At 35.7% G+C, this 26,358-nt stretch overlaps 5 protein-coding genes across 6 annotated transcripts in view; 1 reads left to right on the top strand and 4 right to left on the bottom strand.

Moving 5' to 3' along the window:
* Window positions 1–4,874, bottom strand: part of LOC129796295 (neurogenic protein mastermind) — a 66,782-nt gene extending 61,908 nt beyond the window's left edge. The window contains exon 1 of one of the 2 annotated variants that reach the window (XM_055838076.1): window positions 4,516–4,874. The gene's annotated coding sequence lies outside the window, so the exon portion shown is untranslated. Of the gene's footprint in view, window positions 1–534; window positions 717–4,515 lie in introns of those variants that run through there. The other variant, XM_055838077.1, reaches the window with a different exon arrangement.
* A 1,697-nt stretch (window positions 4,875–6,571) lies between these two features.
* On the bottom strand, window positions 6,572–9,467 carry LOC129796315 (tetraspanin-11). The gene is made up of 2 exons (XM_055838132.1): window positions 8,680–9,467; window positions 6,572–7,585 (listed from the first exon to the last, which is right to left on the bottom strand). Exons 1-2 carry the CDS (start codon window positions 8,971–8,973, stop codon window positions 6,698–6,700), a joined length of 1,182 nt encoding a protein of 393 aa, XP_055694107.1. The 5' UTR covers window positions 8,974–9,467; the 3' UTR covers window positions 6,572–6,697.
* A 2,371-nt stretch (window positions 9,468–11,838) lies between these two features.
* Window positions 11,839–13,347, bottom strand: LOC129796318 (elongator complex protein 4). The gene is made up of 3 exons (XM_055838136.1): window positions 12,960–13,347; window positions 12,047–12,886; window positions 11,839–11,985 (listed from the first exon to the last, which is right to left on the bottom strand). Exons 1-3 carry the CDS (start codon window positions 13,072–13,074, stop codon window positions 11,894–11,896), a joined length of 1,047 nt encoding a protein of 348 aa, XP_055694111.1. The 5' UTR covers window positions 13,075–13,347; the 3' UTR covers window positions 11,839–11,893.
* A 96-nt stretch (window positions 13,348–13,443) lies between these two features.
* On the bottom strand, window positions 13,444–18,544 carry LOC129796300 (RNA polymerase-associated protein Rtf1). The gene is made up of 4 exons (XM_055838097.1): window positions 18,312–18,544; window positions 16,419–18,146; window positions 13,758–13,998; window positions 13,444–13,686 (listed from the first exon to the last, which is right to left on the bottom strand). The coding sequence occupies exons 1-4, from the start codon at window positions 18,378–18,380 to the stop codon at window positions 13,574–13,576; spliced, it is 2,151 nt and encodes a 716-aa protein (XP_055694072.1). The 5' UTR covers window positions 18,381–18,544; the 3' UTR covers window positions 13,444–13,573.
* A 478-nt stretch (window positions 18,545–19,022) lies between these two features.
* On the top strand, window positions 19,023–24,222 carry LOC129796325 (deubiquitinase DESI2). The gene is made up of 4 exons (XM_055838148.1): window positions 19,023–19,481; window positions 19,552–19,615; window positions 19,756–20,153; window positions 23,246–24,222. The coding sequence occupies exons 1-4, from the start codon at window positions 19,414–19,416 to the stop codon at window positions 23,364–23,366; spliced, it is 651 nt and encodes a 216-aa protein (XP_055694123.1). The 5' UTR covers window positions 19,023–19,413; the 3' UTR covers window positions 23,367–24,222.
* Window positions 24,223–26,358: the final 2,136 nt, after the last annotated feature.

Genomic DNA, 26,358 nt, shown 5'->3' with positions numbered 1-26,358 from the left:
CCCTGAGAAGCACGTCTTGCACAATTTCGCGCAGACAGGCGCTTTTTTGTTGTTGTTGCACCTCCATACGACATACATTTTTTTTATTATTGAAATGTATCGCGTAGAATCATTGAAATGAATTTGAGGACAAGGCAAAAAGATGATGATAAAAAAAATTGGCAAGGAGAGCAAAAGACGTGGAAAAACTGTACATAAACTGTATTCTTGACATTTCATTTTCTCTTTGCTATAATGAGGAAATACACAATTAAACCAATTGTTGATCATTTTTGTATGACTCGCGATCGTGCGCGGCGTCCACCCGCAACTTCTTTTTCAAATTTCGCGCCATACCCATGGCGGGAGATGCAATTTATTTTTGAATTGAAGAGGACAGTTTTGATTTTTTTTTTCATTAAATTAATCACATTATTCGTCTCAATTTTCACAATCTCCCCACACACAGCACACACCCGTAAAAACATTCAAGCAAAATTGAACAAAAAAAAAAATTAAAAAACAGCACAAGTGGTAGAGAAAAAAAATAATTACATTAGATAATAAAAAGAAATCCAGCGTGAAATGTACCACACGACGCAGAGTTTTCTGAGAGACGTTGTCGCCCGTTTGGAAGAGGCACGAAGAGCAAAGAAAAAAAAACAACGAAACACTCCGTCTCGGATCAGAGTCGATATTGGATTGAAAGAAGCTTTTTGAATTTTCTCTCTTTTTCCCTCCTCAATACATTTTATTGTACTCTCCATATGAGATTTGGATCGTGCGGTAATTGTGTGTTGCTTCTGCTGCCAAGTGCTGTTATATTGTCTTTCTTTCTAACCTAAAGTCTCTCCCTTCCTCATGTTTCTCTGTGTGTGTGCATACCCTTTGAATGTATTTGTGTGCCTTTTTGTACGAAAACTCCACCCATCTCCCTCCCACAGCAAGTGCCGTATATTAATCTATCCCCTTTGCACCTTCTCTTGCTCCCACTTCTCACTTTTGCACCATACACACGCATACATTGGCATCGAAATGACGCAGAAACCACGTACACGCGCCATATATCTCTCACTAACCAATGAAAGTCATTCAAGATAGAGTGAGACAGGTGATAATTCTTCTTCTTACTACACCATCTCACTCCCCACACTTTACCGTCTATTCCACACATTTCCACCGAATTTCTTCTTCTTATTTCACCCTCTCTTGCACCACACACACACACACATATAAACATTTGCGCGTCATCAATGTCATACAACCACAAAATCACACATACATAGGCAAATCTCCCTCATAAACTCATCCCTACGTTACACATTGCAAGGACATTTGACCGTCTCCGCCGCATATCCCTTACTTGTTAGCTAAAATATACCTAATTTTCAAACGAAATTACTAAGAAAACTATGTACTTTAAAAAATATATAAAATATGTTGTAGCCGTTGTGGCTCTTTTGTCACGTACATTCCATTTATTGTATGTGAGTTTGTGAGGAGTTTGAGCTAATAAAGTATTTATTTATTTTTATTTCTCTTTTTTTTTGCTAACTACGTCTACCGATGTATTTCTTTTACTTCGCATTGTCAGAAAAAACGGCAGAATATTTAAAACATTGATTGTGACGGAGGCATTTCTTATATTTTATTCTTTTATATTTAACCCATTTTCTCAGATAAAAAAACGTGAATAGACTCCTTTCTGATGACGTTTCGAATTTATTCAAAATCTTCAGTGAAAAATGGAATTTTAAGTTTAATGAAGTTAAATGAAAGAACGTCATGGTTCTTACTCATTGACTGCGCAAACGAAAGCAAATTTATTCATAGTAGTTTGTGTAATAATTTTGTTTCAAAATAAGCTACTTGTCAGCAAAGAAAATAGCAAATTCTGTCCGAAAAAATGTAAAAATCAATGGTGAATAGACTCCTTTCTATGATAAACCCAGTTTGATTTCAAACTTGTCCTGGAAAGTCAATTTGGAACCAAAATTCTTAAAATTTCACTAAAGAAGTTCTTAAAAGTTTCTAAGAAGTTCTATTCGAGTTTTATGAAAATAAAAAATTTCATGCAATGGGCAAATCAGGATTAATAATTTTTTTTACACTTGGAGGATCAAGGTTTCTAACCTCAAAAGTTTGACCTTATCATGAAATATTGAATAGATTTTAATCCTGGGGCGATTGAAAAAAGTTCAATTGGCCACTTTGGCCAGCAAAATCCTCCAAGGGATAAAAAAAACTAATGGAGTGTGCTTAAAATATGAGAATTCTGTTGAAAAATAATTAAAATAAAGATGGAGGAAAGAACACTGTCAAACTATTCTACCTTACCAAGTATGTAAGAATGATTAACATTACTAAAACCGTACCTATAGGTAATAATGATTTATTGCATTCACACAGGCCGCTTTTATTTGTACAATTCTAACGTTCAACACTCCGTTTTTAACGATTTACCATTCTTTTTCTCTAACGATTCACGTTAAATATTATTTTTGGTTCCTATACTATTGTTTAAAAACTTTTACAAATGACGTCTATTTTATAGTTTGACGTTTCGTTTTAAAGTTTGTCATTCATTTTAGCATATGACGTCTGTTTTGACTTTTGACGTATATCTCATTTAATTTTTGGCAATAATTACTTAACGTTTGAAGTGTGTTTTGCTATTCTTGCACAAATGATTTTTTTTATTCAATTTTCTTGTAATTTCTACCTTCATTTGGGTCAAATGTATTTCTTTAATTATTTAATTCAAGGTATCTCCTGCCGTTCGATATCTTCTTTTAACGTTTAAAATTCAATTAACGTTTATTCTAAACTATTGAATTATTCAAATATTGTAGAGTTCTTTATAAAAATTTGCAAACTTTCTAAGGTTTGATGTTTCATTTGTGACGTTTGACGTTTCTTTTTTAACGTTCAAAAAATACTTTTTTAAATTCATTTTTAACCCCTTAGTTTTCCAGTTTTAAACACGATAACTGCTTAGGCCTAAAGGTAAGGAACGATTGAGGATTAGTCGAGGATTTTTGACTGCGCTTTTAACACTTGGGAGGATCGAGGTTTCTAACCTCAAAAGTTTGACCTTTTTCTCTTAAAAGAAAATGTTTTTCCAAGTTTTCATTTGACGATCTTGAAGGAATGGAACTTCCCTACAGATGTAAAAATTATTACGATATTTTCAAGAGATTTTATTCTCTGATGTTTTAAAGAATGTTGAATTGGCCACTTTGGCCAGCAAAATCCTCAAAGGGTTAAATGTTGTAAGTTTTACGGTTAACCTTTTGATAGATAATTTGTCTGATTTCTTACAGTGATGCCCTTATCAAACAATTAAAAAATATATATTCAAACCTCAATGCTCATTTTCTTAGTTATTTTTGTAATTTCTTAAAGAAGATCTCAGTCCAATTATTTTTATTATATTTTGGCAAATCAAACAAGTTGTTTCGACTCTTGATACTTTTTTTCCCTATGGAATTCTGGCAATCTTGTTTTTCCATACAATTAGCATCTTTTTGTGAAATAACAAGAAAAAAAGAGAAGATTTCTCAAAGTGCTCAAAGAATTTGCACGCGCGCACCTTCAGACAGCCCCCAATGTTTGTACATTGTCTCTCAATATTTTTAAAATTTATACTTTTCTAGGGATTTTCTCTCTTTACCTTCGAGAAGGCAATAAAAATCCCTCCTAATTCTGAAAATCATTAAGTTTTGGGCATGGAAAAAGGTCGAGTTTGGTGTTATTTTTTTTCCTGGTGACTTTTGGTGTGTCTGTGTCTCCCTCCCTATTTTTTGTGATGCATTTTAAGTGTCGGAGGGAACATCTTGAGGTCTTTGCGAGGGGAAGAGGCCAATGGCACCTCAGACAGAAGCACCAGATGCCCATTGAGAATTTTTTTTCTCCAATATCGCATGGAAAACAATCCGAACCTTATTTTGGGATTTTCTTCAATATTTTTAAGATTTCCTTTTTAAATTTAAAAATAATTTTCCATCAAATGAAAAATTGCTTTATAACAGACAAATAAAAACTAAAAGTTATTTTGTAATCAAAAGCCATTTTTTTCTTTTTTCTTGTTCAATTTGTTTTATTTAAATATTTTTATCAAATTCGAATAAGTAAAAAATTTTTAAATAAGTAGAATAATATTTCAAAGGAGATTATGTACCTACAATCCTCTTTTGTATTATATTACTATGACCTTTAAATTCCGCAAAGGAGTTTATGTAAATTTCTTTAGTTTTATTTTTCTTTTTAATTCTAGAAATAATATAATTATTTCTCAATTTCCTTGATTTACCTATTTTTTACATTTAACACTTCCATTCATAAAGGTGACATTTTTTGCCACTTAAATTAGAAAATGCATGAGCTAGAAAGAGAGGCACAAACATAATGAATGGAAGTGTTAGAAAAAATGTCAATAAAACCTATGCTTCCATTCACATCGACAGCATATGCTTCACTCTACAAGTTATCCCTAATTATGTGATATTCTTGCGTTTTTACGTGAAAGAAACTCACCCAATCGTTCAATTAAACTCCGAGGAATTTTTCTTTTTCACCTACATGATGGAAATTGTCATGATTTATTTAAGAAACACTCAAAAAATGTTCATTGGTGGGAAAATTTCGTTGTTTTCTGTTGTCTCAACTGTCAGAGTGCGCAAAGAGGGGTAACAAGGAGAGGAATATTCATAAATTTGTACACCAATGAACCAAATCCACCAAAATTTTCACCAAAGACGCGTGCTAGTCCAAAAAAATAATTTTATTTGTACACAAACGGCGAAAATTTGGAGGGTTTAACTTGAAAATGGTGTGAAAAACACAACACACTGAAAAATGAAACGACGCGAACCGAAGAACGAGTGACACTGAACACACAAATGCAGCTTGCAAGACAACGAAGCATATGCTTCAAGGGAAACTGAGAGAGAAGTAAATGATCTATTCATCTCTCTCTTACACATTCAAACCCGCAGGAGGCATCTCACTCGTTAAATGCGAAAAGGGGAATGTTTAGCTCTAACCCAACTAGCAAGCTTCAACTTGGATTCCATGGATTACAATTCAAAGTCACCGAATAGTACCAAAGTAGGTATTCTTTAGAAGCCTTAATATAAAGAAGATATTAATTAACGAAAATATAAAAATCTATAAATAAATAAATATGTAATGTTTAAAAATTTAAGTTTTTTTTATTTTTCAATGGAATTAGGAAAGAGATGTGATCTAATAAACAATCTCAGCCATTATTCGACTTCCAAAATCATCCTGAAGCACGAAAATTCTCAATTTTTTAGACCCCTAAGAATTTCATGCTTTTCCCATCAATCTGAATTTTAATATTATTTCCATACTACATTAAATGAATAAAGTCCTTTCATCTAAAAACAATTAACATTTTAACACTTAGAGGATTTATGTGGACACCGTAGCCATTTCGAGATAGATAAAAAAATGTATTGGACCTATCGTAATAAATTTTACGTCTATGTGTAGGGAATTTCAATTACTTTAAGTTAGGCGAAAGAAAATACGGAAAATATTTTTCTTTTTAAAAGATAATTAAGGTCAAAGTCGAAATTATACGCAGAGGATGAAAATGGTGGCCATTCAAATTCTCATACCTTTTTGACAGCTTTTTGAGGTTATGTTTCCTCATATTTTTCAAATCATGATTACTGTTAACTTTTCCGCGATGAAAATCATTAGTGTGATCTCATTTTTATGCCAGAAGTGATCAGGTAGTCACTTATTATTCAGGCTCAATAAGAAAATTGGCAAAATTGTAGCAAAAAATTTGATTTGAAAATGCAGTTTTGCATTGATTTTACTCAGCTTTTTTTCATTATCAATATTTTGATAAATTATTTAGAAATTGTGGCGTCATACGTAGGGGGCACCACAAGGGGGCTCTGGTCAACTCCCCCAGTAACCTCCACCCTCGCCTCACGTTTTCTACAGAGCACTTTGAGCTAACAGCCATCCCCGCACAAAGCTGAGCTCCGACAAACTCTACTCTCATCATCATTCTCTACTCTCTCATATAATTACTCTCTCAGTGCTTTCCTACATTCTCTTGAGGATTCTCGTATTCACCACTCTCGCTTATTTGAGGGTTTGTAACCTGGGAGCAGAAGACCGACGATAAGGGGTTGGCAGCCGTTACAGTTACCGCCAATCAAAGGGTACTCACTCTATGAGCAGGTTAATATTCGCTGGAAGTGAGTCGGGCGCTACAAAATTTAGTGCAAAAATACTTGAAATAGATTAAGAATTAATTAAACTTTCGATCCTCATTCAATAAGCAGATCTATACAATGAACAAAACATTTAAAATTTGGCCATTTTTTTATGTTGGACACGGTGACCATTTTAATCCTCCGCGTAGGTAAAAAGTGTTCGGTCATCCAAGTGTTAAAAAAAGAAAATTTTTCTAATTGGCTGATTGAATTCGTTCAAAGGGTTCAAAACGTTCTCATTGGCTGCCTTACGTTACGTCATCAAACCTACCGGAACTTCAGTGTAATGTTAATTTGAACACGCAGATTTTCTGCAAAAAAAAAACTCCAAATGAAAGATTTTGGCGGGAAAATTTTATTTGCTCGGGAAAACACGTGGTGTGTTGGAAAATTGGGGGATGAAAATTATTCTTAAAATAAACTAAAAAAAAAATGAAAAATAACTAATAATTCGACAGCTATACAAGATGACTCCGTGAGATGTGATAATCAGCTGCTGCTGGTCTGAATGTTGTCACATGCTTAGGCTTGAAGACATCCGGTGGTTGTACGAAGACTTTCCGTACATCCGGTAGTCCGTCATCGGCATCCGGGAGCGCTGTTGAGTACTGGAGATCATTCTCAACATTCCTGTGGATGTTGGTGGGTTTTGGTGGTACACGGGGGCGCGCGAGGGAGCGATTGCTGAGACGCGTGGGTGCCGGTGGGGCTGTACTACCAAAATCTGGCATTGAGATGCTCTCGTGCCCAACTTCTGTGTCCGCATCGTCTACATCTCGGATGATCTGACGCAGGGACATTTTGCGCTTCTGCCGCTGCCGGGCGTACTTTGTGCAACTCAGGATGATACTCAGGAGTACACAGAACTCCACAATGGCCACAATCATCCCCGCCCCGAGGAAGATGACATACTGCTGCCTGTACCACAGATCAATCTTATCGTAGCAACTCTCCAAGTGCCGGAAACTCTGATACTCATGACGCTGCAGCGACTGACACAGAGCCAAATTGATGGGTTTTGGCCCCAGATAGGCATTGCGATCGCGTGAATTCTGCAGGGCACAGCATGTTAGGGGCACCGTGAGTTCACGATGCCCAAATCCCTGTAACCTCCACAGCGAGGTGTCGTAGTTGATGTCACTGCTAATGGCGCAACATTTGAAGAGTGTCTGTGCGAGATCCATTGCTGCTGTGAATTGTTCCTTCCCCGGTACCCCATAGCTACCCTGCAGTGCCCTCACCATCTCAGTTTCATCGAGATCCAAGCCCATACACTGTGGCCACAGGGTGATCAGCAAACAAATCCCAAATTCAATTAGCAGAAGCACCAAAACCACCAAAAAGTACTGAAAGGGCCCAAAAATAGGAAGAAAAAAATAAAATTTTATGCTCTTTCACGTGATAGGGGTAACTGGGGTAAAATGGTGAATTTGAAAAAAAAATAATAATTAATAACTCAAGAAGCAGTGGGAGCTAATCTTTCTAATTGTGTCAGTTGTTGCACTTTATACCCCTGCCTAAGCCTAGAAAGTTTCATAATAATTGATCCAATATTTTGGCTTTTATTTGTAAAACAAATTTTTCGAACCTCAAAGTTACTCTGATCACTCAACTACAAATTCAGTTTTGGCGAAATTCTCTGCAATACTTTTGATCCAAATGCATTTTTAGATAGAGTAACTATTGCTAAACAAGAATCTAATCTGAGTTTTCCGAAAAAAATTTCCGAGTTTTCCCATAAAACACTGATAGTAAAAAGTACCGCTTGGGGCAAAATGGTGAATTTGATGTTTTTTTAAAATAACTTTTAAAATCTTTGAAAAAATAATTTCCCTTAATTAGTATAACTATTATATACAATTTGGGATGTTTAATCACTTACTATTACCAATTTTTATAAACTAAAAAAATAAAAAAAGGCAATTTCTTAAATTTAACGTTTTTTTAATTTTTTGTATTTTTTTTATTAAAAAAAAGTTTTAATTGGTACACAAATCTCTCATTCTCAATAGATATTATAGTGGCTTGCTAAAATAATTTCAATAAATTAAGATTAGCGAACAAAAAACGCAATTAACCGTTTTACCCCAGGATTTTTGGAACAGGCAAATGTGGAAGGGTTTGGAAAAGGGCCTGAAAAAGCATTTTCCCATTGAGATAGAGAAAAATCGTCTGAGACAAAGTTGTAGCCCGGAAAATTTCCTATAAGATAGTTCTCATGGGAAATCTCAAATATTTCCATGGAATTCATGAATAATTATCTCCCAAAAATTCACCGTTTTACCCCAGGTCTCCCTATAATTTATGCAAAATGATCTCTTCCATCTTAAAAAAAAAAACTTTCTACTGATTCACATTTTAAATGAGACACAAAGGAAGAACCGGAAGAGTGAACACAGATTTTTTTTTAAATTATTTTTTTCAAAGAGAAAGATCTCACCACAGAGAGGATGCAGTAGGTTCCCGAACAGGCAGCCCAGCATCCAATGAGAGCAGCACAGATTGCAATAAATCCCGCTCCTGCCAATCCCAGGGCAATGTAGAAGAAGAGTGGCTGTGGGAGATCAGCAAGTTGCTCACTTGTTGCCCCCAGGAGGCGCGACAGGAGAATTCTCGGATTATCCGTGAAAAGGAAAAATCCCCCAGCAAGGAGAGCCACTCCACATGTTAAAAAAATAAAATTCGACGCACCCAGGACAAATTTGTGCCCCTGGAGATCACCCCTCGATGGCATTCTGCCCACGCACAAAATACTTCCCGGACACAATTTTTTCTTGCTTCTTCTCTTCAGCACAACACTGAGGCGTGAAGCTCATCTACATTTTTTTTGAGCTCACGAGGAATTTCACTTTTGGACATAAAAGAAGGGCGCGAAAAAAAAGAAGACAATACTGTTGTGGTGACACACTCGAGATGAGACCCTGATTTTCCACTGAATTTTCCTCTCTCAACCAGCTACAGAACTTCGTGCACCCCCACCCGAAAAAAAAGCAAACCCAGAGACCGCTCAGAGATGTTCAGGGCGAGAAAAATGGCGCTCTGGCGTGGGTGTATGTGAGAATCACGCGAGTGTGACACCCCGAACAATTCAACGGTTTTCAGGGAGTCTCTCATGTGTGGCGGAGTGCCTGCTGGAGATTGAGCACATACACAGCCCACCCGAGAGTGGGCTATGCTTTTTGTTCTTCACCAAGCACGCCGTTTGAAAGCTCGTGGGTGGAGGTGCACTACAATTGATCAATTTTACATTTAAATTTATTTATTTTTTAATTGCTTCAATCAGGTTTTTTTAGGGGCAATGGGATGAGATTTGTAAGAGCAGAAAGGGCAGGAAGCTACATGAAATCTTCATAAGATTTTCAGCACTAAAAAATTTTTCTTTAACACGATTTTTCATTACAGAGGGATAAATTGCCAGAACACAGTATATAAAGAAATAAAATGTTTGAAATTTTCAGATCTTGAGGTTATTCGAAAGTTTTTGAGATTTGAAAGATTCTTAGAGGAATTCGAAGGATTTTAAGAATAATTCCAAACAGGAGTTGAGAAAAATTCTAAAAGGTTTTGAGAAAAAAAAATCGAAAAATTTTAGGAATAATTTGAAGACTTTTGAAAAAATTTAAGAATTTTGAGAATAATTTGAAAAATTTTAAGAATAATTCGAAAGATTTTGAGACTATTCGAAAGATTTTGAGAATAATTTGAATGATTTTGAGTAAAATTCAAAAGATTTTGAGATTAATTTGAAAAATTGAGTAAAATTCGAAAGATTTTAAGAATAATTAGAAAGATTTTGAGAAACATTTGAAAGATTAGGCAATACGTAAGTTTCTATACGTACAAAAAACAGCATTTTTAATTCTTACAAAATTCAATTTTAATGATCAAAATACTTTTTGAAATATTTATTTTCACTTTCTTTCGAGATTTTTAGATTTTTCGGGTTATTTTTTAGTCGGGTGAGTTATTTTTTTGCAGCAATTTAGTTAAACCTATTTGAGATACTTTTCTTTCCATTGTTTTGTTTAAATTTTCATTAAACCTTCTGCAATTCAGTTGATAGTTAACCGATTTAGACAAATTATAATAATAATTGTTTATTCACATTCCATTCCATTTTACCATTGGAAAGTTAATTTATTGGTCTTTTCATTCTTTCTAAAAGCCCTAGTTTTTCAAAATCGTTTAGGTGTTTTTTTCGATTTTTCTCTCAATCACATCTTACATTGTAATTATGCGATCTTATCAAAATCGGATTTAACCGACTTAACCACTAAGCCATAAACAAGTGATTGTTTCATGCCTCTTAATTTCTGTTTGTCTTCGATTTAAGATTGAAATCAATATTCTGATCATTTTATTTATATTTCCTTTTTGACTATTTTTTAAGCAAATCGGATAAGAAATTACAAAGTCAGAAAAAAAGAAAAACGATTGTAGGGGAGACCGGGGTAAAATAAGTCAATTTGCATAAATCCTTATCTGCACGATTCCCCAAAAGCAAGAGAATTTCCTCGATAAGTCATTTTCATAGGAAATTTCCTGGCCTAAAACCTTGTCTCAGACCACTTTTCCCTATCTCCACGGGAAATATGAGTTTTCGAGCTTTTCCTGAACCCTTCCGCTTCTGACTTATTTTAAACTCGGCGGGTAAATATAGTCACTAACGGGGTAAATAAAGTCGGTGGAATTTTCCGGCATTTCCAAAGATTTTCCACCTGAAAGATTGATAGTAGTTGATAGCAAAACTTCTCATCTTTTGATCCGCAACAAGGAATTTCACATCTATACCCACTAAACAGAGAATTTTGCGATTTTCTCAATCACGCCATTTTGCGACAAATGGTCAGAAAATATGTCGAAAATTTCGAAGTTCCATATGATTTTACATTTGTTGACTATATTTACCCCAAGGGGCATGTTTTGATTTAAAGGATTTAAATAATTGTACATAAAAATCATTAAAAGTTAGTAAAAAAATACACCTTGGCAACGTTTTCTGCACTAATCCAGTTAGTGAGAAAAATTATCACATTGGAAAATTGCTGAAGGAAAAGTTCGGAAAACGCGTTTTTCTCAACACACAAAAGTTTCGGAAATGGGCCCAAAATTTTGTTTGTTTTTTAACTCTTAAAGTACTGATCGGATAAATTCTAAATTATAGTCAATTATTGGAAGTTGGTAGAGCTTTCCACCATAACTTTTTCAGATTTTTCCGAATTTTAATTTGGGAGAAATTGGCATTTGAAAATTCCAAAATGACTTTTTACCCCGGTCTCCCCCGGTCTCCCCTACTGATTTTCTTCAAACAGAATTATTCAAAATCTTTATTTTTGTTTGACCGTCTTGAAAAAAATCTTGATATTTTAAAATAACCGCCATTTCGACTCCACCCCACGTCATTTTTCAAAAATAAATTAATACTTACTTCGGTTAATTAAAAACAAAACAAACCCACAAGATAATTAAGCATGGTCATCTTAAGAATCTCACTCACAGGTAAAGCTTCTCCGCCCTATTGTGGTAACTTTTTCGTGAGCTATGGAAGGAAGGAAATGCCAGCGATGCGGAACATTTTGGACGCAAATCACAAACCAAATTCCGACACATGCATCTCTTCTTTATTGTCAGATCATTCCCCTCCCGTATATGGCTTAGAAATCCAGGGCACGCGCTCCGGGAACAACAGAGGTGCCACAGGAAATTCCCGGACGTGGCACGAGTGTGTCGCTCAGCTCAGCAATGTCTGCACAAATTGAAGAAGAATCAGTAAAAATTAGGAATAAATTCTGCAGAAGTTGGTGTACCTGGTGGAAGATGAAGCTTCTCCACGACAAACTTCTTCCGGCGCAATTTGAATGCCAAATCAAAGGTTTCCGGACGATAGTGTGCCAGGGTATCAACTGCAGCTATTCGATGAATGTGAATGAGCCCATGGTATTCGCGGTACATTGCATTGGTTTCACCTTCAGCCCCAGTGAAGGATTCAATCTCCACTGCATAGTCCACGAGGTTCCTCATCCGGGGCAGGAGATTCTCATTCACATACCGGAAGAGATGTGTTGGCACTGTAACCATGCCAACTGCTGTTGTATCCCGCAGGAGGCTCCTCAGGAGTGTCATAAAACGCAAAATTTTCCCCTCAAATCCACTGGTCCACCACAAGGGGGATCCTAGGGAATTTATACAAATCCTCAGCAATTTCTTCTCACCCTCTGCGGACAATCTGAAGCAATTCTCATTCAATTTCTGCGCAATCTTCCGCTCGAGCATGTCAAAGTCCCCATTGCATTCCTCACATGTGATATCACAGGCGTTGAGCACCTCAGCGGGCATGGATTTTGAAAGATCAAAATGATAATCACGCTTTGCTCCCTGCTCCAGGCTTACTCTAGGCAGATCATTGTAGCGCCATGCAATTCGCATTTCATCCTCACCACCCACACTAGCTACCTTCTCGGGCACCTCCTCAACCACTTGCGGTAGCTTCCGGACAAAATCTCCGGGGTTATCCTCTTCTGTTGCCAAGAGGAGGGAATGTTGCCGGAAAGCACCCTCAGCAAGGAAATATCGACTGAGAACCTTTGCATAGCTATTGTACTTGTCCTCCTCTATAAGGAGAATCGTTCCCAAGGGCATGCCACCCCCTGAAAAATCCGCAAAAGGTAAAATTCCTATTTATTCAAATTGCTTGGATGGGAAAGTGAGGTTATGTTTTACCAATAATGTGATCAAGGGATGAATTTCCCGTTGATACCATCAGCTGGCCATTGTGGATTGATGGTCGGCATCCCTCGATGCTGGCCACGAGTTTCCTTCTCTGCTGCAAACTCATTTTCCCTGGGAAAATCAAGAAAATTGCGAGGCAAACAAACAACGCAGCGCTCTCTGTTGTTAAACTACAGCAACACGTGTTTTGGGATTTTTAATGTTTTAGCATAAAAAATGTTTATTTTTCAGTGGAAAAAGTCTTATAAGATTCAATTTGTTGGCCTCTGTTGGAGAAATTCTTCCTTATTTGATATTCTTACAAAATAAGGACAAGAAACTCTTCTAATTTAATTATTTTTAATCTTTTCAAGTGCCTGATGAAGGAGTTAAAGAAAACTCCACAAAACCAAAAAAAAAACATTTTCTACACGTTTTTTTTGACTGTACGTTTATTTCACAATCACTACATGCGTGAGTTAATTATTTAAAATTCTAAACCTTAATCTGCAATTTTATTTTAAATTAAGTTTGGGAAAGCGAAAAAAATTAATCCTTCGCACAATAAAATTCGCTCCTTTTAACATTGAGTGAACGAAAATGTGGATTAACTTATTTTTTATTTTTTATATTAGGCCCCTCTTCTTCTTGTAATCCTCCAAATTGAGTGATCTCTTACTCTTGGGGCCTGTCTCTTCGGGCTTCACCACTGGTTTCGGCATTACATTTGTCGTCGCCACTAAATGAAAAAAAAAAGAAAATTTAATTAAATAAAAGAAAATTCAGAAAAAAAGAAAACTTTTCAATTACCTGGCATGTCAACATTTAAATCAATCTCAAAATCATGGAGGGAATAGAGATTGTTCTCTGCACTCGGTCCATTCATCTTCTTCTCCGTCTCATCGACTTTCTTCCGTCCCGGCGGAGGTGGAGCCGGTACCATTGGTGCTAATTCCTCCTCAACATGTTCACCGGCCTTGAAAGCCATTCGTGGCTTTGTTGAGCGTCTCGTGAAGGGATCATCAATTTTTATACCCTTATTTGCACGAACCTTAAATAACAAAATAGAAAAGAATGTTTAGAAATTACTTTAAAGGTTTATTTTACCCTTGGAGGATTTTGCTGGCCTCTGTGGTCAATTCGATGTTTCAAAATAGTCAGATAATTAAAATCTATTTAACATTTTACGATAAATTAACAACTGTGTTTAGGGCATTTTAATTGCTTCAAGTTCGTCGAAAGAAAAATTGGAAAAACATTTTCTTGGAATGAAAAATTAAAATTAAAGTTTTGAGATTAAAATCATCGATCATCTAGGGGTTAAATTTAAATTTAACACGTTAACATACTGATAATCTGAATTATACACGAAACGTATTTTATACGCGTAGTGTAATAAATTATCAGGAATTAGTAACGCTCTTTTTTTTAGGTTATGTGAAACATTTTTACGGTTTCTCGTGTTTTGAGTTGCTTTCAAAAGTTTCTGTGTAATTTTGTGTTTCCACAGAAACCATAAGATTTCTATAAAAAAATGTAAAAAAAAATGAAACTCAACACAGAAAACATAAAATCATTCAGCAGATCACTAACAATGTAAAAAAAAATCCACAGAATTAGTTACGGTGGTTATGGTCAGTTGAATGATTTTTTATAGAAACACAAAGTTCAATAGAAACTTCGGAACATAAGATAGAACACAAGAAACCAGATAATTGTTCAACACGTTCAACACAACAAACAAATCCTGCAAAGACCGCAATTAATTCTTTGGACCTTTTTATCAGATCATTCACAATCTACTGGATTATTTTTAAGTTTCTTGTGTTCTGTTCTGTAATGTTTCGTAATTTTTACATTTTGAGGAACATACTTATAGTTTCTTAAGAAACAGGAACTTTGTCAGAAACATTATATTGTATGGAGTCTATGGATTTATTTACCTATAAATTTATCGTGATCTGTTGGATATATTTTTACCTTATCGTTCAATTTTCCACGTAATGATAATCAATTTAATGGTTTCTCGTGTTTTACGGAACAATTTCTGAGTTTTTCTTTTTTTTGAGAATTTTCCAATTTCTTGTGCTTTGTGTGGTTATTTACGCATTTAAGGCGATTTAATTTTTTTTGTAGTTTTTCATGGTCTACGGAACTATTTTTCAAGTTTTAATTCAAGGTCTGTGAAACACTTTTCTGGTTTCTTGTGTTCTATTATGTTACTTTTTACGGGACGTTTTTTAAATGATTACTTTAAGAACACAAAATTCTCACAGAAATTTTATAATTGCTGTAAAATTTTCTCTTTGAGTTCCACTTGCTAAGAATTTTTCTAATTTATAATTTATTTTCTGGTTTCTTATGTTTTACGGAACAAATAATGAGTTCTTCACGTTTCGATGTTGGATATTAGGGCGATTTGCGTTTTTTCTTCTTCTTCTTTAACAGTTTTCTGCGTTGCAAGTTTCTCTTGAATTTTTTTTCCTGTTTCGCGAAAAATGTTTCTGATTTACGTTTTGTGTAAGTTTTTCGTGATTTCTCGTGCTTTGTAAAAACAGGGTTTATAATTCACTTTCTGCTGTGGTTTCGCATGTTCTTCTACACTCGAATCAACCTTTCTTTGTTTAGATTACGCTGATTTTTTGTGGTTTCTCGAGTTATTAAGAAAAATTTTTAATTTCTTTTCTGGAAAATTCATTTTCAATTTATCATGGTTTTTGGAAATATTTTCAGTTATTTAACATTCTACGAAACATACGAAACATTTTTGTTTCTAATGTTCTACGGTATTGGTTTCGAATATTTTCTTGTTTCGTAGATTTTTCTTTGGGTTTCTCATGTTCCATGAAAACTGTTTGAATTTCTCTAGGTTTTACGGAACATTTTAACTTGTTTCTCGTGTTTCAATTCCAATTTATTTCTTGTATTTTCTACAAGTATTATTTTAGAATATTTTATTACATGTCGTGTAAAAAAAACCTTTAGAACTTATTATATGAGTTTGTACAATCGGTCAACCACAGGCTGTGTAATTTTTCACTATGTTTCACTAAAATGGCTGCCACGACCGAACCGCTTGACCGATTTTCAAAAATTTACCAGATTTGGAAAGGGAATAAAATTACCTTTCCAACGATACTCTATTCATCAAAATCGGTGAACTAGCGGCCGAGATGCAAGGGGTCAAAGTGAAAATTTGTGAAATGTTGAAAAAAGTATCTTCCACATAGGTTTACCAAAATGGCTGCCAAGGGATAACGGGTTGACCGATTTTGAAAAATTTACCAGTTTTGGAAAGGTGAGAAATGTACCTTTCCAAAACTAATAAATTTTTTAAAATCTGTTGAACACAGCCGGAGATATAGCCACTTGAAATTTGCCTTCAAAAATATCGCATTTTAGCCTTTCCCGGAAACTTTTTGAGGGTAGTGTACTTGTAAAAAACGTATTAAAAGTGAAAATTTTTCTTACCTCCTCCATGATGGCCTTTTCAGCTTCCTCCACATTCCTCTTGCGATTCCTGTTGTTGATGTAGGAGATGGAACTGAGACTACTCGAGCGCTTCTTATCCAATTCATTGGCACGCTCATCGAGTTCCCGGATTTGTGCATTTAGCTCACGCACGAGACCATCATCCCCGCGTCCCTGAGCCTCTTCCCGTTGCTTCATAAGGAGCGTCTTTCGCACAGCGTAGTTTGTTGGGAAGGCCCGGAAACGATTTTTCTCCTCAATTATCTTCTCAATATCCTCCTCCTTGTACTCATACGCCATTGCCTCTTTAATATCCTTCACCTTCTGCTGCTGCAGCTCAAGCGTGGGCAGCTCTGTGTCACTGCAGGCGCACACATCGCGCCACTTTTGAAATTCAGACTCGGAAAAGTCTTGATTTGAGATAAATTCCAACCGGAAGACACGCTCCTGTGTGCCATGACGCAGCCGCATGCCCTTATTGGTGCGACTCTTGCCCAATTGGTAGACTTTTGCCGTCTCCACGATGCCCACAATCTCCGCCACACGGTACACGGGCTTCCCATTGTGATTCCCAATGCTGATGCGCACGAAACAATTTGTCACAACACGCTCAAAGATGGGCAAATGGACGAAACGTTCCATTTTGTGGCGCGACAGACGAATTTTGTTGAGTTCATCGCGATTTGTGATGTACTGTGGCCTCTTGGGGACGGACGAGGAGCCCTTTTGCTCATCTTCGGATTCCGATTCGGAGCTCCGTGTCTCCGAGGAGCGTCTCCCTGAGCGCTTCTCATCGCTCTCACTGCCGGAATCATCGCTGTAGATGTCCGAGGCTTTTAACTTCACGGACGATGAGGATTTCCCCCCCGCTACGCCATCCAGCTCCTCCTTATCCTCTTCCCGTTCACGTTCAGCTTGCCTCTTGGCTTCCTCCTCTTCGCGCTTCTGCTTCCCCTCACGACGTGCCTTCAGCAGCGCCATGGCATTGCTACGCTTGTCATCAGTCTTATTCGCCTCGACATTCTTTTTGCGCTCCTTGGAACGTTCCTTCGGGTCAAAGTATTCCGGAGCCGACCCCGGGGATTCCTCGGGTCTCTTCTCAGGCGACGGTGATGCAATTTGCGGGGGATGAGCAATGGGTTTTGGTGGTGGTAGACGCTCAATTGTTGGCTTTTCCTTCTTCTTCTTGGGCTTCTTCTCTGTTTTGCGATCTTTAGCCCGTTCCGCCTTCTTTGCCTGCCGCAGTTTCTTCTCAATCTCCCAGCGTGTCTTCATCACATCACGACGTTCAATTCGCTTGAAAATCTCCGTTTCTCGCTCCTTCTCGGACAACGCCTCAAGGCGTGCCCTATCCTCCTCATCTCCCATTAAATTATCATCGTAACCATCATTGAATTCCGATGCTGAACTACTTTCGGAGTCCGTTGACACCTGCCCCTCTTCCAATTCGGACTTTTCATCCTCCTCATCGTCATCTTGCGACCCACCACCCATTGGTGGCTCCTGATGCTGCGGGGCTGTCCTCTCTGCATCCCCATCGGTGTCTGAATCACTCGCCTCCCCGGATTCCGAGGAACTCTTTGACATCTTCTTTGTTCGCTTCTTCCGGCGTGTTTGCCCATTCTTCCCACTACCCCAATCTGAATCGGATCCCGAACTATTCTGCTGGGGACTCGCTGATGCCAATCTATCGGGTTTTTTCTTCTTCTTTGCCAATGAAAGGAATTCCTGCGTGAAAAGAAAAACAAACATTTCCCCTCTAAATTCTCCGTAAAATCTTCCCTCAAACCCTTTTCTGGTCCTTGAAAAAGACAAAGAACCTTCAAAGGGTGTGTTTGGGTAGTTTGTGGCGTCCCAAGCGCCCCAAATGTGCACAAAAAGCCCCCAACTTACCGAATCCAAATCAGATCCATCGTCATCCGTCTCTGAATCAATCAACGTGTGAGTTTTCCTTTTTCCCATTGTCTGTGATGTCCGTAGGATTAGGTAAAAGGATGTGAATGCACCGAGGAACTCAAGGAATGCGAGAAAATTGGGCAAAAAACGCCTTTTTCACCTTTTTTCGCAGAGAAAATTTACTTGTTTGCAAATTAAATGACAGCTTCCCACTAAAAAAATTCCCACCAGAGGCGCTGTTGGCACTTCTTCTTCTTCTTCTTGAAACTTTTGACATTTGAAGAAAAGGTTATTGTAACGGAAAAATCAAATTGATTTTTCAAAAATGCGCTTTTCTCCCTTTTTAGGCGTAACACACATATTTGGGGCTCACGGGGCACCGCAGAGTGCTTCGGGGCCCCCGGGAAGCCCCTTTCCGCGGAATTTGGGGTTTGTAGAAATTTTGACGGTTGGGGATTTTACACGACTCGCTTTTTCCGGAAAGGGATTTTTGTGAACTTTAAGATTTTTTTTATGCAAATCGACGCGGCGTTGTCGTTTAAGCCCGAAAAACACTCAATTTTCTCGGAAAATTCAGAGGAAAATGTGAGAAAATTGAGAAAAACTGATAGTGTGAGCGAGACGGATAGCGATAAAATAGCGCGTTTCATTTTCTCCTAAACCAACAGTGCCAAAAAGATACCAGGTGGTGGCTTTTGGAACTACAGAATACATAAGACATGTCATAGGAATGTCATACAACATGTCTGACTCTGTCAAAGTTTGCGCTAGTGGGTAGAGTTTGAGAACAAAAATAAAATAAATCCATCTGTTTTCTTGGAGGAAAATTCGTGTGAAAAAAAGCCATTTAGGGTGAAATTCCGTAGTTTATGCATTTGTGAATGAAGTGGTGATAGTTTGTGGATGTATTTGGGTGTGTGGGGGGTGCAAAAGTGCTGTGAAAATAAGGACTTGTGTAGGGGAACGCGTGTGAAAAAAAGTCATCATCCCCCTTTTTTCTTGTGAGGAAGTTTTTGTCTCCCAATGACGGTTTTGTTGTGCAAATCCTGCCCAAAGCTTCGTGTCTCCTCATCCGTACCACACAAAGGTCCCCACTGTGATGTTCTCAAACGGTTTACCGTGTAATTTGCCCTTTCCCAGCTGCCTCGGAGTGCCAAAACACGAAAGGTGAGCTCTCCCCACGAAAAATTACCTACATTGTCCACCTCCCCCCTTAATTCGTCCTTTGTCCTTGCAGCGACGAACTTCTGCCCATCAGTATGGGGAGTCGTGAGCCAGTCATCCTCAATGTCTACGACATGGTGAGTAAACAAGGGAGTCAGTCTTTGTTGTTGAAAAAACACTTCCAAGTTCCAACAAATTCTTATCAGATAACAAAATAACAAACCCTGTTAACACTGCCATGGTACTCTTTACCATCTCTCTCCTCCTCTCTATCAAGTACTGGATCAATGAGTACACCACTTCACTCGGACTGGGTGTCTTTCACTCTGGCGTGGAGATTTTTGGCACGGAATTCGCCTACGGTGGCCACCCGTTCCCCTTTACGGGGGTCTTTGAGATCCAGCCACGCGACCACGATGAGCTCGGGGAGCAATTTCGCTTCCGGCAGAGCATCCAGATTGGCTGTACGGACTTCACGGAGGACGAAGTGAGGCGTATTGTGGAGGAGCTTGGCAATCAATTCCGCGGCGATCGGTACCATCTCATGAATAACAATTGCAATCACTTCTCAAGTGCACTCACGCAGATACTCTGTGGCCAGGAGATACCCAGCTGGGTCAATAGACTCGCACACTTTAGCTCCTGCGTGCCATTCCTCCAGCGGTGTCTCCCCAAGTAAGTTTATTTACTTTTTTTAAAAATACATTAAAACCTCAAAACACCCAATACAGCCACGAAATTTTCAGAATCAATCAAGAATTTTATTTAGAACAACTTTCATTATCATCCTTAAATTGATTCAGACAGGGCTTTTCCAGTTATTTCTCATCTAAATTTTCTACGTGAAATTGCTGAATTTGCTTTAGAATTCATACAAGTGGCGCCACGAGTGTGCAATAAATCAACTAAATCGTGAGTAATGACGTCACTTTTAACAAAAATGGAATAAATTTCCAATGAAATAAAGTTATGGCTGATTTTGATATTGGGTTTTCCAATATTTATCCGGATTTCTAACCTAACTTTTTTACCATTACATTCAATGGGAGTGAGTGAGACAGAAAATCAAAATTGTACTGAATTTACGTGAATATCTTAGGTTAGAAATCCGTGTAAACATTGGACAAACCAATAAGTGACGTCAATTTTAATGAAACGGAAATAAAATAACTTCCAAATGAAACATAATTTATGCCGGATTTTGATTTAAAAGAAAAAAAAACAAGGCAACAATTCTCTAAGTGAAAATTGTCGGATTATTCGTCGAGATACGGATTATTTGTTAAGATAGAGATTCAAAATTCAGATCATTCGTTAATAGTTGGATTTTGAACTATTCGTTCAGAAATTTCATATTATTCGTCAAGATTCGGATTATTCTTCGACAAGATTCAGATTATTTGCTAACATTCAGATTATATGTCAAGAAAAGGAATTGATGGCCGAATGTATGAAGGATGATCCTCTATCGCAGAACAATTTTAACCCATTCCATCTTGTAGAGGATCAAAAAACATTGAAGAATCGCGAGAAAAACTCCCCAAAATCCACTGGGATCACATCGAAAAGTGCAAATAAAAATTGCAAAAAAATTCAAATATTGCGACGCCATTCGACGTTTTTTTCCCTATAAAAAATGTTTCAAAAGTTTTCTGTAGACTTGTCGCTCATTTTCTGTAGAGTTTTTTTCTATTCAAAATAAATGTTTATTTTTTCGTTTCTGGAGTGATTTCTACATCTAAATCAGGTGATGCACAGCGAAATGAAGCTGAGGGAGGTTGATAGAACCAGCCCCTTGCAAATCAAAACAAATAATTTTTACATTTTTTTGGGCCTTTTTGGCAGTGAGAATTTAAGCAAATCTTACCGAGTTGAATCCCATCCAGCGCAATATACCTGATTCAGATGTAGAAATCAGTTTAGTAGTCAGTATCCGGAAACATTCGACGGAGTCATCAAGCAAATCATGACCAGCACGGAAGACATTTCTGAGAGTCGCAGAACTAACTGCCCTCAAAGCTATTCTGGGATTCCTCCGGAAAGTCTCCTTCCGCGGATTGTAACACTGAGGAAGTCCACAAAATCTTCATCACCGTCTTCCCATACATCTTTCCCAAGAGCAATGACTTCCTGGAGCTGACAAAAGTGATTCTCAACTCTCATTTTGCCTCTCAGAGTTCTCTTCTGCAGAATGCCCACGAGGTTTTGCTGTAGAAATTGGGACTTCCGGAAGCGAAAGATTTGCTCCGGCACATTGAAATTGAATCAATGGGTAGTGAACAGAAATTCCATGTCCTCCTCCTTGTTGCATCCACTCTCGAGGAGGCTACAATGTCAAGACATCCGGAAGTCTCATGAAATTATTCACAGCAATAAACTCGCAATTAGTTTGTTTTCTCAGTGCTTTGAGAGTATCATTAGATGCACAGACTTCCAAGGAGCAGAAGATTTCACAGATTCAGATGTAGGAATCACTCCAGAAACAAAAATAATAAACATTTATTTTGACTAGAAAAAAACTCCACGGAAAATGAGCGACAAGTCTACAAAAAAGTTTTGAAACATTTTTTATAGGGAGAAAAATGTCAAATGGCGTCGAAATATTTGAATTTTTTGGCAATTTTTATTTGCACTTTTCGATGTGATCCCAGTGGATTTTGGGGAGTTTCTCTCGCGATTCTTCAATGTTTTTTGATCCTCTACAAGATGGAATGGGTTAAAATTGTTCTGCGATAGAGGATCATCCTTCATACATTCGGCCATCAATTCCTTTGTATTATTCGTTGAAGTTCAGATTATTCTTCAAGGTTCGAACTACTCTTCAAGATCCTTCTTCTTTTTTTAACTTTCTTTCCGGTTTGAATGACACTTCGAAATCCACATAGCCTTTCAAGATTCAGATTATTCGTTGAGATTCAGATTATTCGTTGAGATTCAGATTATTCGTTGAGATTCAGATTATTCGTTGAGATTCAGATTATTCGTTGAGATTCGGATTATTTGTTGAGATTTGGATTATTCGTTGAGATTCAGATTATTTGTTGAGATTCAGATTATTTGTTGAGATTCGGATTATTTGTTGAGATTCAGATTATTTGTTGAGATTCAGATTATTTGTTGAGATTTGGATTATTCGTTGAGATTCAGATTATTTGTTGAGATTCGGATTATTCATTGAGATTCAGATTATTCGTTGAGATTCAGATTATTTGTTGAGATTCAGATTATTTGTTGAGATTCGGATTATTTGTTGAGATTCGGATTATTCGTTGAGATTCAGATTATTTGTTGAGATTCAGATTATTTGTTGAGATTCGGATTATTTGTTGAGATCCGAATTATTCGTCAATTAGATTCGGATTATTCATAATTCTGAGTATATTCTTTAAGATTCAGATTAAAGTTATTCGAATTTTTAGGATTATTCGTCAATTTGATTCGGATTATTCGGTAAAAATTAGAATATTCGTTGAGTTTTGGATTATTCGTCTAAATTCATAATATTCTTTCAAATTCAGATTATATATCAAGGATATTTAGATTATTAATTTTCATAATTTTAACAATTCGCTAAGAAAATTCTGAATGTTAAGATTCAGATTATTCGTCAAGATTTGGATTATTCGGTAAAATAAATCGAAATATTCGACAGATAAACACCCCTTGGTCACAATTAAAATGAATTTGAGAAAACGGCTTAATCGATTTTCAATTTTAGGCTCTAAAAATGTAGAAACCAAAAAAAAATCTTTTAAATTTTTTTCCAGGGAATGGTTGACTCCGAATGCCTTACAGCAATCAATAACGGCCATCCAAGACCGAGGGAGTGCCTCTGGGAACAATACAGCCGTGACTGCCGAATCTGAGGTATATTTCGAGAGCAAGTGAACTAAGCACGGGGCATCCACCAAACTGAACGATGAATCTTTTTTATTTTAATTATTATTATTATTAGAATATTTAAGGGCTTAAAAAACAAATCACACACAAAAAAACACCATTAAAACAATTTGAGGGGTTGAATTATTAGCAAATAATTGAGAAGATATTCCAAGTCATGTTATTTTAGAGAATGAACAAAGAAGAAAAATTAAAGGTCTCATGATACCAAAATTAGAAGAAAAAAAAAGAAAAATCACTCATTTTAATAATTAAAAAAAAAAAGAAATAAGAAAATAAGAGATTTGTAGACTCCTTTGAAGGCATTTCAGTTGCGCGCGTCATTTTCTACTGATAACAAAAAGGATCTATTTGGTCCCTTTAAAAAAAAGTTATTAGGATTAAATTTAAAAATCTGTGTAAATCACAAAATTATGGTGTTTGTGGAAAGAGAGAATCTTGTGTGTAGGAAAAGTTTATCAGCAGAAAAGAATCAAAATCGCCACAAAAAAAGCGATAAATTCTGCGAGATAAATTGCGTGTGTCTGTCTTGTGAGTGTTTGAAAAGCTTCTATCTTTTTTTTTTGCATTGCATTGAGATGAAAAATCACCCAAAAAAAAAAGAATTTTTTTTAGAATCTTTTAGAACTCACTTTTCATTTCTTTTTCTTTTTGTTTTTCAACAAACCCAAAATCACCTAAAAATGTGTAAATAGAAAATAATTATAAATGAATAAAACTTACATAAGATAGAGTGTTTGAAATACTTACATTTTGTGAGAGACTAACATGTGAAACAGGCACTAATTTTATTTTAAAATGAATGAATAAAATAAATTTAAAAAAAATGATAATCTCTCAACAACTATTTTTTTTTATTGTGTAATTTTTTTCGAAGTATTCGGGAAAATTTTGGAAGGAAGACGAGAAATGGGAGAAAAATGTGAAATTCTGTTTAATTTACAGACATTTCGGTCATCGAAAGATCCTTCATCAGGGTGCTGGAAAAGAAAGAACAAAGTGAAAAGTAAAATAAAATGTCAAAGTGTTAGAAAAAGGTTTTTAGAAAGAAGTTCAAAATGTCATCTTTGGGATTTATATGCATTTTTTAAGGCTTGACAGTTATTTTCTAACGTTTTGTTATACTTTTCTAAAAGACTTTTTTTTAATTTTTTAGGTTCTTTTTAAAGCTCTAACGTTTCATTTATAACATTTGATGTCTTTTTTTTTTTTAATAATGTTTGATGTTCTTTTTTTTACGTTTGACGTTTATTTTCTAACGTTTGATAATCCTTTTCTAAAATTTGACTTTTTTTTTTAAATTTTTAACGTCCTTAGCTTTAGCTTTTACGTTTTTTTTTATAACATTTGATATCTTTTTTTTAATTGTTTAATGTTCTTTTTCTTACGTTTGACGTTCTTTTTTAACGTTTAACGTTTATTTTTTAACGTTTTGTTATCCTTTTCTAAAATTTGACTTTTTTTTTAAAAATTTTTAAGGTTCTTTTTGAAGCTTTAATGTTTCTTTTATAACATTTGATATCGTTTTTTTTTAAATTGTTTAATGTTCTTTTTCTTACGTTTGACGTTCTTTTTTTACGTTTGACGTTTATTTTTTAACGTTTTGTTATCCTTTTCTAAAATTTGACTTTTTTTTAATTTTTAAGGTTCTTTTTTAAAGCTTTAACGTTTCTTTTATAACATTTGATATCGTTTTTTTTTTTAAATTGTTTAATGTTCTTTTTCTTACGTTTGACGTTCTTTTTTTACGTTTGACGTTTATTTTTTAACGTTTTGTTATCCTTTTCTAAAATTGAATATATATTTTTTTAATTTTTAACGTTTTTTTAAAGCTTTAACGTTTCTTTTATAAAATTTGATATCTTTTTTTTTAATGTTTAATGTTCTTTTTTTTACGTTTGACGTTCTTTTTTTACGATTGACGTTTATTTTCTAACGTTTTGTCATCCTTTTCTAAAATTTGATTTTTTTTTTAATTTTTAAGGTTCTTTTTGAAGCTTTAATGTTTCTTTTATAACATTTGATATTTATTAAAATAATATTTGATGTTCTTTCTTCTAACGTTTGACGTTTTACTCTAATATCTGACGTTTCGTCTCCTGCATCAGAATTTGCAGTTAAAACCTCAAAAATCCATATAAAAAAAACATTTCCACAACAAATGAAAATGTGACGATTTATTTTCTAATGTTTTGTGATACTTTTCTTGAGTTTTTTTTTATTGTTTTCTAATATTTTATGACATTTCTCTTCATAATCCTTGATTTCTTTTAACGTTTTACGATCCTTTGCAAACTTTTGACGGTTCTATTCTAACATTTGACGTTTCTTTTCTAACGTTCTTTGTTTTTTTTTATAGCATTAAACATATAAAATTTATTTTCTAATGTTCGACCATTCTTTTCCAACGTTTGATGCTCATTTTTAGAAGATTAATGTTCCTGTACAAAATTTTATCGTTTTAAGTGTCTTTTCAAACGATTGACGATACTATTCTAACACTCGATGTTTTTTTTTAATCCTTGATTTCTTTAATGTTTGATTCATTTAACAATCTTTTTCAAACGTGTGACGTTTCTTCTTTTAGCATGTCGTCTGCTTTTGCTACCTTTGTCGTAAGAAAAGGTTTTTTTCCATGCCCTTTTGAGACAGATACGACAAAAGTAGCGACAAGATGTGACAATCCTTTTCAAACGTTCAAAATTTATTTCTAACGTTTTATTCTTCTTTTCACGCGAGTCATTTTCCTATATCTTTTGTTAAATGTTTCTGTATAGAAAAATTTTAACGTTTTAAGTGTCTTTCGAACGTTTGACGTTTCTCTTCAGAAATTTAGCATTTCTTCTTTAACGTTAGAAATACGTAAGCGTATTTTTCAGTAAAAAAAAAGGAGAAAGAAAATTATTTCCAAAATTGAAGTTTTTTTAATTAGAGAAATAACTTTTTGGGACAGTCTAATAAAGGAAACTGAGAAAACTAC

This window comes from Lutzomyia longipalpis, chromosome 4 (genome assembly GCF_024334085.1).
Source record: "Lutzomyia longipalpis isolate SR_M1_2022 chromosome 4, ASM2433408v1".
In the NCBI taxonomy this organism is placed as follows: Eukaryota; Metazoa; Arthropoda; class Insecta; order Diptera; family Psychodidae; genus Lutzomyia; species Lutzomyia longipalpis.
The sequence above is the reverse complement of the archived record's forward strand: the minus strand, read 5'-3'. Positions and strand labels throughout refer to the sequence as shown.

Excerpts from the sequence above, each read along its gene's own strand:
- LOC129796315 (XM_055838132.1), bottom strand. The coding sequence starts at position 8,973 with ATGCCATCGAGGGGTGATCTCCAGGGGCACAAATTTGTCCTGGGTGCG. Across the intron at positions 7,586-8,679 it reads CCTACTGCATCCTCTCTGTG|TACTTTTTGGTGGTTTTGGT; the intron begins GTGAGATCTTTC and ends GGGCCCTTTCAG.
- LOC129796325 (XM_055838148.1), top strand. The coding sequence starts at position 19,414 with ATGTTCTCAAACGGTTTACCGTGTAATTTGCCCTTTCCCAGCTGCCTC. Across the intron at positions 19,482-19,551 it reads GGAGTGCCAAAACACGAAAG|CGACGAACTTCTGCCCATCA; the intron begins GTGAGCTCTCCC and ends TTGTCCTTGCAG. Across the intron at positions 19,616-19,755 it reads TCCTCAATGTCTACGACATG|TACTGGATCAATGAGTACAC; the intron begins GTGAGTAAACAA and ends CTCTCTATCAAG.
- LOC129796300 (XM_055838097.1), bottom strand. The coding sequence starts at position 18,380 with ATGGGAAAAAGGAAAACTCACACGTTGATTGATTCAGAGACGGATGAC. Across the intron at positions 13,999-16,418 it reads AAAAGGCCATCATGGAGGAG|GTTCGTGCAAATAAGGGTAT; the intron begins GTAAGAAAAATT and ends TTGTTATTTAAG. Across the intron at positions 13,687-13,757 it reads TTTAAATGTTGACATGCCAG|TGGCGACGACAAATGTAATG; the intron begins GTAATTGAAAAG and ends TTTTTCATTTAG.
- LOC129796318 (XM_055838136.1), bottom strand. The coding sequence starts at position 13,074 with ATGAGTTTGCAGCAGAGAAGGAAACTCGTGGCCAGCATCGAGGGATGC. Across the intron at positions 12,887-12,959 it reads ATCCCTTGATCACATTATTG|GGGGTGGCATGCCCTTGGGA; the intron begins GTAAAACATAAC and ends CGGATTTTTCAG. Across the intron at positions 11,986-12,046 it reads GAAGCTTCATCTTCCACCAG|ACATTGCTGAGCTGAGCGAC; the intron begins GTACACCAACTT and ends CAATTTGTGCAG.